The following is a 16749-nucleotide window of genomic DNA, read 5'->3' as shown; positions in this document are numbered from 1 at the left end:
GTTTTGGTTGAAGGAGAGGAACAAAATTTGGTTTTCTTCATAGGTAATTGCAAAAGAATTACAGATCCCTAGAAAGACCTCGGGGGAATCCCCTAGAGGGGCCTGCAAGCACCCTCGGAGAACTACAGACTTCGACCAGCAACTTTCCCGGCGGCGGTAGTTTTAAGTGGATCAACCATTCAGGAACCGAGGGTGGCGTTGGTTCAGGAAGGGGCTTGGACCTTGAACCTCTGGCCCAAAGGAATCAAAAAAAGTGGGTGAGGGGAGGGAAGAGTCTATTTGCCCCATCACTAAAAGATGCATTTCCGAGCGCTAACATCCGAGCGCTCCCTCCCACCGGGAGAAGGCGACCACCCCGCGCGGGGGGTGGGGGGGGGCTGGACGCCGGAGGCCCGCTGGAGGCGGGGAGGGGCGCGGAGGAGCGCGGCGGCTCGAGGCCCCCGCCGAGGCTCGGTGCGGGAGGGCGCGCAGCGCGCAGGCGCGGCGGCGGCGGCGGCGGCGCAGGCCCAGGCCCCGGGAACGGTAAACAGTGCGGTCACGTGACACGGCCCCGCTCCAGCCCCCCCCCCCCCCCCTCGCGCTGCCGCCGCCGCCGCCGCCGCCGCCGCACGCCGATGGCTGCGGGGTCTCGAGCAGCCCCACGGTCCGCGCGAGGAGAGCGAGGAGCCTCGGGCCCTGGGCGGCGGCGGCTGCAACGAGGCTAAGGAGGGCGGCGCGGAAGTCGGGAGCGAGTGTCGTCAGCAGCAGCCGCGGGGCCTCCGAGAGGGGAAGCGGCCGCGGCAGCGACGCCGACGTCCTGCGCGTACCCCCTCGCCGCGGCACCCGCCGGCCCCCTCCTCCTCCTCCTCCTCCTCCTCCTTCACCGCCACCTCCTCCTCCTCCTCCTCCTCCTCCTCCGCGGCGGCGGCGGCGGCGGCCACCATCTTCCTCTTGCTGCCAGTGGTAGCGCTCGTCTGGCGGAGCTGGGTGAGTGGCGGCGCTGGCCGCGGCCAGGGCGACGGGCCCCCTCCCCTCCCCCAGCCCCTGGCACCCGCACGGCGCCTCCGCGGGCCTCCCCGCCCCTCCCGCCGCCTCTCCGCGCCTTTCTCCCGCGCCAGCCGGGAGAGCCCCTCGCCGGCCTCTTGCGCAACGTCCTGGGCCTGCCCCGGGGCCGCACCTCTCCTGCCCGGGGACCGTTTGGACCGCGGGGGTGGGGAGGGAGCCGCGACGGGCAGATCGGCCGGCGAAGGGTCGGCCCCGCGGCGTCGGGGCCCCGGCCGGCTCCTGCACCCGCACCCGGGCCCGGGCCCAAGGGGTGAGTGTGCCCCGCCGCCGCGCGGATCTTGCAGGCCGGGCGCTTCCAGAAAGGCCCGCCCCGCGGGACCCCCACCCCCACCCCACCCCTCCTCAATCCGGCAACCCCCCGCCGCCCCGACCCTGCCGGCCTCTGGCCTCCGAGGGAAGCCCCCAGCTCGGAGCTTTTGGGGGCTCTGGACCCGGGACACGGGCATCGGCCTCGAGTCGCGAGGCCCAGCCTGGTGGGGAGGTCCCGGCTTTGGGAGAGAGGAGTTGGCGCTCCATCCATCTATCCATCCATCCATCTATCCATCCATCCATCCCGCTGCCGCGCGCTTTTGTGCTCGGGACCCAAACTGTCGACTCCTCTGGCTTAGTTGGAAAGGCGAAGCCCTTAGAAGCTTGCCTGGGGGGTAATGTAATGAGCCACTTGTCGATCCGTGCGTGTTAATGGTGCTAAATAACTGATCACCTGACACGGTGGGGGTGGGGGGCGGGGAGAAGGGAGGAAGGGGGGAGAGAATGTTGATGCGGTGCACGGTCGGGTTGCCCCTTCTTTCTCTTGGCGATGATGTCTCGCCGGCTCCCTTGTAACCCTTTCCCATCCCGGACTTTTCAAGATCTTTTCTGGAGACGCGAAGATCGAGCCAGTTTCGGGAGGCGGTTCTCAGGCGCTGTTTAGGAATCATTTGTAGATTGCGATCACGGATGGGCGTTCGTGTCAGTGACCACCCGCCTGATCCTAACTTCATTCGGTGCAGTTACTTATTTAAAAGGAAACTTTCTCAATTAAGCAGTCCCCCAACTCTGCGCGAGGCTCCCTTTAAGTTAAAGAGAAAAACACAGAGGCAGTTGTCTACTCAGGCGGTGATACATTGTTGCTTTTAGTTACTAGTGTGGGGCCAGACTCTTCCTTTCTTCGAATCTGGTTGGTATTCAGGACACCTCCATTACGCATTCCTTTCTGACCATTTTTTCATTCTCGAATGAAGTGTTCGGAACTATGAAAGTGTTTCTAGATGTGTTTTTTTTGTGGTAGGAAAGAGATGCGAACCAAAGAACTAGGAAATCTTTGTAGCATTTAAACATTTATGTCCCTGTACCATAAATGTAACCCTCTTTCAAAAGTTGTAAAAATTATTTCAAAGACTAATTTTTAATCTTTACTGCCACTTAGATCTTTTCCTAACATCGTCCTCTTTTTTCTGCTTGATTCTTCTAGATTAACATTGCAATGAATTTTCCCTATATTTCTGTTCCTTACACACACACACACACACACACACATACACACACACACAGAGTTCATTTCTCCATTTTAAGGGGAGATTTCTAGACTTTACTGTTGCTCTGATTAAGTGACACACCGTTAATTCATCTCTAGCTGCTGAATGACTGCTGCTACACTTAAATTGGCTTTTAAGTGTGTGTTTGTGTGTGTTTGTGTGTATGTATGTGTATTGGAAATCCATCCTAGGTCCTCACTCTTGGAATTCATGCCTCTACCACAAAACCATATTCCCAATCCACTGGTGGCTACTTTTCGAATGTGCGGAATTGCAGTCTTGAATTTTAAGCCTTATTATTATTATTATTATTATTAGCCCTATTGGTGACTTGTCTATAAGGGATAGCAAAATAATTAGCAAAGGGATCAGTTTCCTGCAGTATTTAACATGCTTTATAGGTCCATTTATTGAATAACATGAAAATGGATTTTATAATGCTGCTTTAGTGCCCTTGGGGAAAACACTAAACTTCCTTATCACGCTGAATTTGTTACTTGATTTTATGCCATTGGGATAGACCTTATAACATAACCGAATTCTATAGTGAACTTCTCTTGTCTCTTTAGACAAGTCAAAGAGAAGTGGTTTGTGTAAATAGGTGAAAATAGCTTCCGGTTGATTGTAAATTCTATGATAAAAAAAATTGAAAGTATGTTGTCTTTAAGTTAGTCATTTAAAGTCGTACCGCTGAAATAAAGTTGTTTGGTGCTGGAAGGTGCTAGGAAGGGTTGATAACCTGGGATTTATATAACAGTTTATTGGTAATAGCAACAGGCTGCAAGTCACAATTTGCATTATTACAAAATTGTGTTTAGAGTTTAGACTGGAGAAAACTGGTAAATGAATTATGCTTATCATTCTGATTTGGGGGTATTAAAAGAGTAGTGACATAGTTGTAAAATGCTTTTGATGCATTTTGCTTTCTCTTTTTTGGGGAGTGGGGTGGGCGATGCTGGTAATTGAACTCTGGTCTGTTCAATGTCCCTGCATCTCCCATGTACAAGGCAAGTGCCCAACCTGGTGTACATTTTGCTTTCAGCCTATATTTTGCTTTCTTATACGTGCATTTTTTTAAACACAGATTTTTTTAAATTTACTTTTTAACTTTCAGTAGATAAGCTTTTTTTTCCTTTTTAAAAATGAAGTGATATGTGTATTGATCAGTATCTCAAGTTTCTGGATTGCCAATAATTATTTCATCAGTGTCAGGGAGTTGAAGTTTTTGCTGGTTTCTAACGACTTTCATTCTGATCTTGGAATTCTTTCTGACAAGTGACTGCTAGGTTTCTTGCATTTCTGAAACAGTAAACTAGGACTGTATTTCTCTTTTATTTCTCCTTGCCTTTAAGAATCCCGGAATATCCTTTTCAGGAGCAAAGGCTTTTTTAGTTATAAAAGCGATGTGCCAGTTGTTATGTTTATGATACTGTTACATTTTTTTAAATAATGAAAATACTTTTTTTTCCTTTCTTTCTTTAAAGTTTTTGGGTCACAACCGGAGATGCTCAGAGGTTACTCCTGGCTCGGCACTCAGGAATTACTCCTGGTGCCCCAGGGACCATATGGGATGCCGGAAATGGTGCCTGGGTCCTCTGTGTGCAAGGCAACCACCTTACCTGCATACTACCTTTCCAGCCCAGAGCAGTAAAAATACTTGCTTTCATTACAAAGGAAAAGTACTGTATTAATTTGATTCAGAGTACCTGAGGCCTAGGTGCTGCTGTGTTTACTGTTGAGGAAAAGAGCCTAGGTTGAGAAACTATTTACAGATTTAGATGGTTAATCTTTGTATTAGACTTAAGAGTTTCAAGTGAGTTTTTATATCATTTGAGGAGGGAGTTGCAAGTGTGTAGACTAGATATTTATTGCCATTCATGGTTATGTTTACATAGATTGTGGTCAGAGGATTAAGTATTTTTCATTTGTACAGTGAAGAGGAGATGAATGAATATTTAAGTAAAAAATTAAATGTATGCGGTAGGGCCTTGTGCACAGCCAGCCTGGCCGAGCCGGATTCAATTCGTCCGCCCCTCTCGGAGAGCCCGGCAAGCTAGCGGGAGTATCTCGCCCGCACAGCAAAGCCTGGCAAGTTCCCCGTGACGTATTCAATATGCCAAGCACAGTAACAACAAGTCTCAAAATGGAGACGTTACTGGGCCTGCTCGAGCGAATCGATGAACAACGGGAGGACAGTGTGTGACAGTGTATTCAACAGTTTAAGTTGGTGGCACAGATTTTATCACAGTTTTGAATGACATGGTAGATTTTATGGAAAGCTAAATTGATTTTGTTCTGATTTTGTTCACACCCAGCTGTACTCTGGGGTTCCTCTGGGTTCTGCATTCTGGAATTGATTCTGGCAGATTGGGGGAACCACATGGGGGTAGGGAAATTCAAGCCGGGTTAGCTGCTTGCAAGGCAAGAGCTCTACCAGCTGCACTATTTCTCTGGCCCCTTGGGTGATTAAAATTTTCAATGCCTTCATAATTTGTGTGACCTAAACATAGGAAAATGTTCTAAAATAAATTGTGAAGTTCATAGTTGTTAAGTTCCAATACGATGATTTTTGTATTACACTTACTAAGGTAGAAGTTTTGTCTTTTAATGTGTAAGTGGGGCTAAGTGCTTATTTTATAACTTATTTTGGAAGGATATCTTTAATTATATGTTAAAAAATAAAACTTATGCATATAGAGATGTAAAATATAGCACTTGGTCTTTGAATTTTTATTTGTTTTGGGGTCATACTCGGTGGTGCTCAGGGGTCACTTTGGGACCATAGATTGAACCCAGGTCAGCAGCTTGTAAGGCAAACACCATGCCAGCTGTAGTATACTCTGGCAAAGTATAGTAGTTTGAAAGTACAGAGTCAGGCATTTCTTCCTGGATTCCAGTTCTAGGATAAAGGGTATGTAACTGGGGCATATTCTCTTTTGTTTAGACCTTAATTTGCTCTTTTGTAAAATAGAAATAATAGTGGCACTTACTGGGTGGTTGTGAGGAATTTATGAGTTTATGCACATGACTTCCTTTGTATGGGGCTTGTCATATATATATATGCTAAGTACATATTGCTTTGTGCTGTTATTGTTTTGGCTATCGTTTGTTTTGTGTTTTGGGCCACCTGTGGCTGTGATCAGGGTTTAATACTCCCAAATCAGAACTTGGGAGCCCATGTTGTATGGAGGCTGGAACAAGGGCTCAGCACAGGTGGAGCTGTCTCTCAAGCTTTAGGCTCTGCTTTTAATCATGGCATACTTGGCTCTTTCCTCGGTGCTTTGGATACTGTCAGGAAGATACCATTGTAAACTTTGAAGTTCTTTCATGTTGGTCAGTGTATTTCTGCTTTTGCCAGTGTAGTTTGTGCTTGATAGTGTATTTTTTCCCTAGGTTGTCAGGTTTGTTTCGGTCTTATTACAGCAGACACCTTGGAATTGCAGAGATTTTACCTGATAAATCATTAAGTTGTATTTTGCTGTTTTTTATGAAGTCTTGCCAACGGATTCTGACCATTGAAACTGCCAGAATTGAAACGGATGAGTGAAGCAGCTGGGTAGGTAGAGTTAGATTTTGTATTATTGTCTCATATATCATGGCTTACCATTTAGTGATTTTCCTTGATTCCATCCTGGAAGGGCAGTCTTTCCTTTTTTTTTTTTTTTAAGTTTCTGGGCCACACCCAGTGATGCTCAGGGCTTACTTACACCTGGCTCTGCTCAAAAATCACTCTTGGTGAGCTCAGGGTAACATATGAGGTTCTAGGGGTTGATCCCTGGCGGGCCAGGTGCGAGGCAAGCACCCTACCCACACACTATTGCTCTGGCCCCCGAAAAACAGTCTGTTAGTATTTAACTTTGTCCTTTCATAATGGCTAAGCACTAATCTTTATGTTCCAGTTCTGTCACTTGTTTCGTAATATTGGGTGTACGTTTTCTAGTTTTACATTCTTGTTTTCACGTTGAGGGTAATAATAGCATCTACCTAATTTCGTGGTCGTGTTGCTTTAAAAACAATATACACTTGGGTTTTTTTAGTATACAGTGCCCGGCACCTAATAAACATTCTATGGATTTAACTTTATAAGGAGAGTGGTAAATGCAATGACTTTTGAGATACTTTTGTATTTGAATTGCAGTTCCATCACTTACTATAAATAATCCATTTTTCCTGATCTCTACCTTTTGGGAGAGGGTATAATTAAGGTTTTAAGACAGCATTATTGTGAGGATTAAGATTAATAAATGTCATTTTTAAATTTTGGCAGCATTTTTCTGTGGGTCATTCTTGTTCTATTATAGCATATAATATTATATACATAATAGCATATATATTATATATTATAGCATGTAATAGAACAAGAACGCCAGTAGTATGCCCGCAGTGAGTGACTGTACTCCCCTTGTGTAGTTCAACAGTGTCTCCATACATGGCCAAATGTTGACTGCTGGGAGCATAATCACCTTTAATTGAGAACTACTGATACAGGGGATGTAACGTAATGTCTGATTTTACTATCATTAGTAGTGCTACTTTTATTATTATAATACTGCTGATTAAGAAATTGTGCATGGTAAGCATGCCTGTATGGATTGGCATCTCGATTTAAGCTATGGTGTGGTGCTGGAAGCTATCAAGCACTGCCGTTCTCAGAGCCTTTGCATTTAGGTCTTTGCCTTTTCCTGCTTATGTGGGCCGGGGGGTGGGGGTGGGGGGAGATTTTGTTCCCCAATTAGCAAGAACTTTACTTGCCATCCTCTGTAAAATGATGGCATTTGACTGCACCACTATTATCTTATTTTTCATTCGCAGATTCTATGCTCTCGCTAAGTTGTTCCCCATCTCCTTCCACAAGAATATTATGCAAAAGACCTAAGACCCTTTCATTATAGGGTAATAATCTGTAGGGCTTTGACAGCCTTAGTGATTATTGTTAAGCCTATGTATATCCTAAATTTCCTTTTTTCCCCCTTGTTTTTGGCTCGGATAGGGGGCACACCTGGCAGTGCTCAGGGCACACTCCTAGCTAAATGCTTAGAGGTCACTCCTGGTTGTGCTCGGGGGACAATGTGCAGTGCTGGGGATCCAATCGGGGTTGGTTATGTGCAAGGCAAGCACCTTTACACATAGTACTATCTCTAGAGAGGGCCCAGTACTATATTTTAGTAAATGCAATATGACAAAATATGTACTTTGAACATGCCTCTGAAAAATTGGGAAGGTCATTAAGTATACGTTTACTCAAAGGAGCTTTTTTTTTGTTTTTAAAATTTTTTTTTAAATGTAGTTCTTTTTATTTTTGCTGTTTAAATGTTTGTGTGTTTGTGTGTGTAAAACTAAATTTGGCGACAGTATAATTCTTGTGAACATCACAGATTAAGGTACTTTTGTTTTTTGGATCACACCTGATTGTACTCAGGGGACCATATGAGGTGTGGGGGATTGAATCTGGGTCGGCTGCATGTAAGGCAAGCACCCTACCTTTTGTGCTCTCTCTGGCCTCTCAACAGGCTCTTTAAAGCCAAAAATATCTGTTGATTTAGAGTAACCATAATTTGCAGTGTTCTAATACTTACTTCAATCTTTATACATGAACTGTTAGAACCAGACTGCTACTCACAATTAGCACATGTATACCTAAGTACCCTCTGGACCTTGGGCTCCATCTCACTTACCTGCTTGGTGGCCTCATTAACTTACTTAAGTTTCACCTTCTTCTGAGATAACTGTTGCCTTTCAGTAAGACTTTTTGTATTTGTGACATGTACATGTTGTGTTTGTCTTCATTGTGTATTGTGGATTTGAAATGATTTTGTTTTAATGGTAATGGCATGATAATAGGTACTTAAAAGTATGTGGCTGAGTTTTGAGTTTAGCAGACTTTACTTTCTGACTTAGCTGTTGTGTTTTTTTGTCTGTAAAATGTGTAATCGTGAAATTAGAAATACCAGTTTTTGTATATAAGTATTCCTGGATTACTAGTATTAGTTTAGATATTACTGGTCACTTAAAATAATGCCCTGTCAAGGCTTACTATGTTTTACGAAATTTATGATGTTAAATATAAGGAGGTATTTAAATAAAACTTGTTGCTGCACCTGATAATGCTCAGGGCTTATTCCTGGCTCTATATTCAGGGATCACTCCTGATAGATTCAGGGAACCATATGGGGAACTGAGGATTGAACCTGGGGTCACCTGCATGCAAGGCAAATACCGTAGTTGCTGTACTATCTCTCTAGCCCCTAAATAAAATCATTTTTTAAATTATTGTTTGTGTGTTTACAATATTGCTGACATTCATTGAGAGCTTAAGTAAAATTAAAAAAATTTTTTTAAAGAATACTGTTTAATAAGCACTTTGCTTGTAACTCTGCTGATCTTTCTATGTCACTAAGTAGCTTCGAGTATTACATTTTAGATTAGTGTTCATTTAAAAATAATTTATGTTGGAATAATTTTAGGTTTATAGAAAGAGTATAAACACAGTGGCATTGATTTCATTTTATAACCTTTATGGTTTCCCTGATTGCTCTATGTCATGTGGCCTTTATCAGAACTAGAGATAACATTGCTATTGGTACTGTAGCATTGGCCTCCCTTTGTTCATCGATTTGCTCAAGCGGGCACCAGTAACGTCTCCATTGTGAGACTTGTTACTGTTTTTGGCATATCGAATATGCCACAGGGAACTTGCCAGGCTCTGCTGTGCAGGCAGAATACTCTCGGGAGCTTGCCGGGCTCTCTGAGAGGGATGGAGGAATCGAACCCGGGTCAGTCGTGTGCAAGGCAAACACCCTACCTGCTGTGCTATCGCTCCAGCCCACTATTGCTACTATTAGTATGTTATTATAGGCTAAATGCTAGACAATTTTAATTTCGTCAGCTTTTCCATATTGGTTTTTTTTTTTTTTTTTGGCTTTTTGGCTTTTTGGCGATGCTCAGAGGTCACTCCTGGCTTTACACTCAGGAATCACTCCTGGCAGTGCTCGGGGGACCATATGGGATGCTGGGAATCGAACCCGAGTCGGCCACATGCAAGGCAAACGCCCTACCCGCTGTGCTATTGCTCCAGCCCCCACTATTGTTATTTTTTGTTTCACAATCTAATTTAGGATAATGGCATTTAGTCCTACCAGCAGAGCCAATATTTCCTACTACAACTGGCAAATAATTCTATAAACATTTTTCTATTTAGTATGGTTTACCTTTGATAGAACATTTGATTTCTGAAACTGATTTTTAAAAATAACTATATTTCAGTTAAATATTATCTTCAGTACAGTATTTTGGCCTTACCTGACAGTGGCTTACTCCTGGCTCACACTTAGGGACCGCTCCTTGCAGAGCTGGGAAATCATATGGAATGCCATGGATTGAACCCAGGTTGGCTGTGTGCAAAGAAAGTGAGTGCACTACTCACTGTTCTGTCACTCCAGCCCCAGCTTTCAATGTAGTTTTGTTGGATGGTTATATAGTATTCTCTTTGGCTTTCTATGGAATTTGCCCCAAAGTTAGTTGAAATGATGTAAAAAATCAGTCTTAATAATAATTTTTAACTTTTGTTAAACTCTAATCTTGTGATGTGGCCTACAGAAAATATTTTTCTTTGACTTGGATGTTTTTATATGCTCTCTGTCTTTGAAGATTTCTAGTCTTATTGGCCTGTTACAAGTTTCTCATATAGTGGGTGGCTGTTTGGTCAACATTTGTTGAATGAATTAAAGAAAAGTAACTTTGTTGTACCTAGTCTTTCTCCACGGTTGACTAGGGACGCCTTTTTCCTTGACTAGGGAAGCCTTTTTCCTTATAAGCACTTCATAAGTCAAATCAGTGTTTCTTTTTATAGAGTGCCTGGAATTGAATTGAGGTCTGCTCTATGCTAGGCAAGTACCTTAATCTCTGTTCTGTCTCTAGCCCCAATAATTTTGTTTTGGGGCTACAGCTGATTGTTGCTCAGGGACAGTTCTCTAGGTTGCTGGGAGTCGCTTTGCTGGGGATTAAACATGGGTAATCCTGTGTACAAAACTAGCATTCAGTTCTTTGGGTATCTTTCTAGCCCAGTAACACTAGTTTTGGCCAAAATACATCTTTCTTGAAATTTTATTGCACTCTTATTTATATTTTAAATTAATGATCAAAATATTGTGTTGAGATTATTAAAATGTACCTTCAGATAGCCTGAAGTATAGTTCACTAATAAGTTATTGAAAAAACAATATTGCTTATTTAAATCACTAGAATGTACTGGTATTCCTTATGATAGCTTTGCCATTTTGGTCTGTGATCTTAACTTCTGTATCTTAGGAATGTCACTACCAATTTGAAAACACATGGTCTATAATTTAAAAAAAAGAAAAAAAAGAAAAACTGGGGTATGGTGCCACCAGCAGGTTAAGTGCATCAGCAGACTGATGGTGCCTCACATTTCTAGATACCCCCAAATTGCTGCTGTGCCTTTGGCCAGTACAAGTTTACCAAGAAAGTGAACGGCCTAAAGTTAGGTATGTGGATGACACACCCACAAACCACCTCCGGCTCAGCTATATAATTGGAGTTAAGGCCTTCTGGTTCGTGATCAAATTGCTTAATGGCCATGATCGTAGAGAATCAGAAACAAATCTCGTAACCCAGCAGATTCTGGCAGAAATGCGTCTGATCCCTGCAGTAGCTTACTGGTGCCAGGCCACCCCAGGGGGGAAAGGGTGTTGTCCCTCTGCCTGCTCCCTTTTGGCGGCTCAGTGGATGCCATCCTCCAGAGGCCATTGGAAAGTCAGGTCTGGACCCACAGTGGGGCCTCACGGGATGGGGGTGCAGCCCGCCCTTTCCTCCCCTCCCAAATGAGACCCTGGGTCACTGCCCACAAACGGCCTCTCTGGCTCCTAATCAAGCTGCTATTGGCCATGACCCCAGAGACTCAGGAACAAATCTCGGAAGTCAGCAGGTTTTGGTAAAAGTCTCTCCAGATTTAATTGTTAAAATTTCGGAATTCCAAAATTGTGCAGCCACTACTCGTAGCCACGTGACATTGTATGTTATTCATAACCACAGTAGAAAATAACTTGTCTGTGGTTGCCTTTTCGGCAGATCTGAGTGTTGGGGTAAAATCCCAAATAATAATGGTGGGTCTGGTGTTAAAATATTGAATGTAATCAAAGTAGAGAGAGAGTAATGTGGAAATCATCTGCCCCACAGGTAGGAGGGGGGTGTGGGATGGGGGGCGTATACTGGGGATTTTGGTGGTGGAAAATGGGCACTGGTGAAGGGACGGGTGTTTCATCATTGTATGACCGAGACTTAGACCTGAAAGCTTTGTAACTGCTCTCACAGTGATGTAATAAATAAATTTATGAAAAAGAAACAGTTAGGTGGAGTTCATGCCCAATTCAATCAGCCTAATCAATAACTGAATAAATAGCAATACACCTACATTAAAATGAAAAAAAAAAAAGAAAACAAAACTCTTTGATTTGTTGAAAAAACATTACTTACTGGGATACAATTCTGAAGAGGAGGTTGTTTTTGCCTTGTGTTGGTTAATGTTGGATACTAGCACGAATTTAGACTAATGTTTATATTAGGCAGTTACATCTTTTAGGGCTGGAGCGATAGCACAGCAGGTAGGGCATTTGCCTTGCACGCGGCCAACCGGGTTCGATTTCTTCATCCCTCTCGGAGAGCCCGGCAAGCTACCGAAAGTATCCCACCCGCACAGCAGAGCCTGGCAAGGTCCCTGTGGCATATTTGATATGCCCAAACAGTAACAACAATTCTCACAATGAAAATGTTACTGGTGCTTGCTCGGGTGAATCGATGAACAACGGGAGGGCAGTGCTACAGTTAAATTTTTTATTAATTTTATAAGCATTCATTGCGAACTACTTTTTAAAAATTTTGTTTTGTTTTTGGACCATACCTGACAGTGCTCAGGGTTAAGTTACTTTTGGCTCTGTATTCGGGAATCACTCCTGGCAGTGCTCAGGGGACCATGTGGGATGCCGAGGACTGAACCCAGATTGGCCACTTGCAAAGCAAGTGCCTTACCCACTGTACTATCTTTTTTGGCCCTGCTACAATTTTCTTTTAACATTTTAAAGAATGCATGTAAAATAACAGCATGATATTAATAGTTCATTGCTTTATTAATCTTTCAATATAAATATAAATTGTAAAAATTTAAAAAAGATACTGAAGCTCTTAGGTTATTTAGGAGAATAAGGAGAAAATTTTCCTCCTTCTGAAAAAATTAAATTGAGTTATAGTGAGTCATTTCTTTAACACGAACCAGTGAGGAATTTTTCTGTAATAACCACCAATGAAACTATTATTACTATCAAGATTTAGGATATTTTCCATCATTTCACCCCCAGCCCCCCATCCCCAGCATCTTATTTATTTATTTATTTTTCCATCCATTTTTTTTTTTTTTTTATTCAAGGTTCCAATATGGGGCTGGAGCGATAGCACAGCGGGTAGGGCGTTTGCCTTGCACACGGACAACCTGGGCCAACCCAGGTTCTATTCCTCCGCCCCTCTCCGAGAGCCGGGCAAGCTACTGAGAGTATCTCGCCCGCACGGCAAAGCCTGGCAAGCTACCTGTGATGTATTCGATATGCCAAAACACAGTGACAACGAGTCTCACAAAGGAGCTGTTACTGGTGCCCGCTCGAGTGAGTCGATGAACAACGGGAGGACAGTGCTACAGTGCCATCCGTTTCTTTTTTATTCAAGGTTCCAGTATGGTAAACCCTGATTTGTTGGAAAATTATGAAAAGTTTAAAAACTATTAGCCAAATCTAGTAAATCTCTGAAATTCTTTGAAACTTGGATTTGGAAGGACTTTATTTTGTATTTGGGGTAAACATTTAACTTACATAAAAACACTTGGGTGTGGGTAAAACAAGCATAATGCTAATTAGGGCCTATTTTTGGAGAATAAATCAGTACATCAGTACAATCTTTAGCATATTACATGTCAGTAAATTGTAGAATATTTTTGAAATTTCTCTGAATTTTTTTTTTTTTTTTTTTTTGTGGGAGGCTGGCAGCATACGCCAGGCAGTGCTCAGTGCTTACGTTTGACTCTACGCTCAGGTATTATTCCTGGCGGGGTTTGGGGACAGTATGGGAAATCAAACCCAGGCCAGCTGTGTGCAAGGCAAGCACATGTCTAATTTACTGCCCCTGGTCCCTCTTTCCTTACTTTAATAGGGGAAATAATGCGAAGGCAATTTGAGGAGATTTTTGTATATTTGGAGATAAAAGCTTTGGAATTTTAGAATGTTTTGGCTTAATTTGTGGAATTTTCTAATTAATTGAATTCAGCTATATTTTATATATATATATATGTTTAATCCCACTTACCCTCAAAATGTGGTGGTTCATACTTTCCTCTAATACTATTGTTGAAAATACTTAAACTTTTGATAATTGAGACTTGAAGAGCATGAAATGACTTGTTTAGCAGTACCTAGTATGTAGGTCCAATTTAATTAGAAACTAGCTTGATATAGTCCACACATACTGTTCACTAATATACATTGACATTTCTTGTTTTCTTGTTATCTCGTGCATTCCCCAGAAGTCAGGGTGTGTGTGTGTGTGTTTGTGTGTGTGTGTGTGTGTTTGTGTGTGTGTGTGTGTTTGTATGTATTTTTTTGGAGGGGATACTATTACTATGTGTGTGATTTGTTTGGAATCTGTTCATTTACCCTGGACCTTCACAAAAAGCCCTGTCTCTATTACATTTCATTAAAGTAATTCCAGTGTTTTATGAATAAAACAAGGCTGTTTTAGTTTTAATAATATATGGCACAATAATTTAAATAATTTTATTTTAGCACTTTTATGTGGACTTAATTGTAAAAGCAGTGTTTGATTATTTGTGAGATTGTGGTTAAAAACATGTAGCTTTCAGGTTTAAGTCATGAAATTCTTTCAAATGTTTCAACTAATGCACCATAAACATAGGTTCTCCCCCTCTAAAAATAATGAATTGAATAAACATTTAATAGGATTTCTGGTAAAATGATATCTACATGCATGATGAGAAACATTAGTAAAGATTTGTTCAACATGTCCAAATGTATATTTTAAAGATTAGGATTTTTTCTTTTTCTTTTTTTTTTTTAACAATTCAGAAATACTTTAAAGCGTGTTCTTAGTCTCAAAACTAGTAAAATAATTTGGTTTTAGGTGATTATCAATTGATAGCTTTATTTCTTATGGTATTTTTTTTGTCTTTCTATAGGGCTGAAAGACACACAGAAGTCTTCATGGATATAGTTGATACATTTAATCATTTAATTCCTACTGAACACTTAGATGATGCCCTATTTCTAGGATCCAACCTGGAGAATGAAGTCTGTGAGGATTTTAGTACAAGTCAAAATGTCTTAGAGGACTCGCTGAAGAACATGCTCAGCGATAAGGATCCTATGCTAGGATCTGCAAGTAACCAGTTCTGTTTGCCTGTTTTGGATAGCAATGATCCCAATTTCCAGATGCCTTGTTCAACAGGTAATTCTTACTTTTTTTTTTCTTTTTTTTTTTTTTTAGTCTTCAATTTAAAATAAAATTTTCAGCAGCATATATAATTTTTTTTTTTGATGAGAGTAGTGATTTTAGGGTTCTTTCCTTTGAATTTGGTGCTTCTTTTCCAGGCATCAGAATTAGGATATAAATTTTCTTTCAAGGAGTGTGGAGTTAGCTTTGAGAATACTGTGACTTTAACTAGGGTGAACATATAACTTATTATCCAGTGTGGGACACTTTATGAGAATTTCAGAGGACGCCATGTAGATTGCATCATGATAAGGAGAATAAATTTGAAATCTCCCTAGCAAGTAGGGGGTTGCTTAACAGATTGGGTCATAAGGCCTGCTAGAGTCAAGGGAAACGGTATATTATGCTTTCTCGGTCCTTTAAATTTAATTTATTGTGCGATCCCATTTAATGTATTTTAGTATTTTGTATCTCAAAATTGGAGAACACACTCCAGACTTTTATATAGTCCGGTGTGGTAACCACTGGCCACATATACTTAACGCTTATTTGAGACGACTCTGTCCCTTAACCAGTGTGCTATAAAAGTGCACGTTAGACTTATTATGAAAAATCATGTCTATCATCAGATTTTAAATTTAGATGGTATGTTTGAAAGGGATATTTTAGATATTTGTTAAAATACATTATTAAAATTAATTTTGCCTGCTTTTTGGGGAAGTAGGTATGTAATAATTTTAAAGAACAACAAATACATGTGGCTTATGTTATATTTTTATTGAACAACACTGCTCTCGGCTCTATTGTTGAAATAACTGAAAGATTGAAAATAACTTTCTGTAGTACTGAACTAATTCTGACCAGATTTCTTAACATATATGTTAATATGTGGAGTATACATAGGTTTTCTTTACAAAGCAAGGAGTAGTTCAGAGGTAAAGAAAGTCAGTTTCACATGGAGAAGTAAGGATTCCCTTCACTGTTCCCTAGAGTAGAGCACAGGTTTATGTGTTGTTGGTCTATTTCTCAGTGACTGAATTTCTACTGTACTACGGTTTTGAATATATTTTAATGTCTCCTGTATTATATTCTGATATTTTAATACTGAAGTTTGGACAAGGTGATCTCTTTCTCATTTGTAAGTTGTCTGCCCAAAGACTTCAACACTTTGACTTCTAGGAATCTTCATTTTAAGAGCTCCTAAGTTCTGAATTGATTTTGAATTGATTTCTATTGGTATATCCCTGAATTATATACATTGCATTGTGTTATCACAGAGTTTTACATTGTTTTTGTTGTTGTATTCGAAATGTCTCAAAACTTAAAAAAAATGTTTTATGTATGCACTGTTCAAGTTTTTTTTTTTTTTTTTGCATTGGTCCCTGTATTAGTATAGTATACCTAATTATTGTCAGAACACATGACAGTAGTTGCAGTTTCAGTTTAAATTCAGGAAACAATTAGTATCCACAAGGTGCTTATTGCTGGAAATACAGTTACCCTTGTGGATGTTATAAGGGGCCTGGTATTGGCAAATACATCATCTTCTTAGACTTCCTACTAGTTTCCGGTCCTTTAATAATACCAATATTTCTTCTTGCTATTTTTTTTTTTAAAAAACACTAGGTTCTCGGTATAAAATACTTTTATTGATATAATTTTTTTCTATTTTGCTATTTGAAGA

At 41.4% G+C, this 16749-nt stretch overlaps 1 protein-coding gene across 2 annotated transcripts in view; it reads left to right on the top strand.

Annotated features, from left to right (window-relative positions):
• The first annotated feature begins 578 nt into the window (after positions 1 to 578).
• PHF3 (PHD finger protein 3) overlaps positions 579 to 16749 on the top strand; it is an 87291-nt gene continuing 71120 nt past the window's right edge. The window contains exons 1-2 of one of the 2 annotated variants that reach the window (XM_056109840.1): positions 579 to 966; positions 14812 to 15080. In XM_056109840.1, coding sequence (XP_055965815.1) covers positions 14837 to 15080 — 244 coding nt within the window. In that variant the 5' untranslated portion in view covers positions 579 to 966; positions 14812 to 14836. The remainder of the gene's footprint in view (positions 967 to 14811; positions 15081 to 16749) is intronic. The other variant, XM_056109841.1, reaches the window with a different exon arrangement.

This window comes from Sorex fumeus, unplaced genomic scaffold (genome assembly GCF_029834395.1).
Source record: "Sorex fumeus unplaced genomic scaffold, SorFum_2.1 ptg000008l, whole genome shotgun sequence".
NCBI classification, from domain to species: Eukaryota; Metazoa; Chordata; class Mammalia; order Eulipotyphla; family Soricidae; genus Sorex; species Sorex fumeus.
This window is presented reverse-complemented; position numbering and strand designations above follow the sequence as displayed.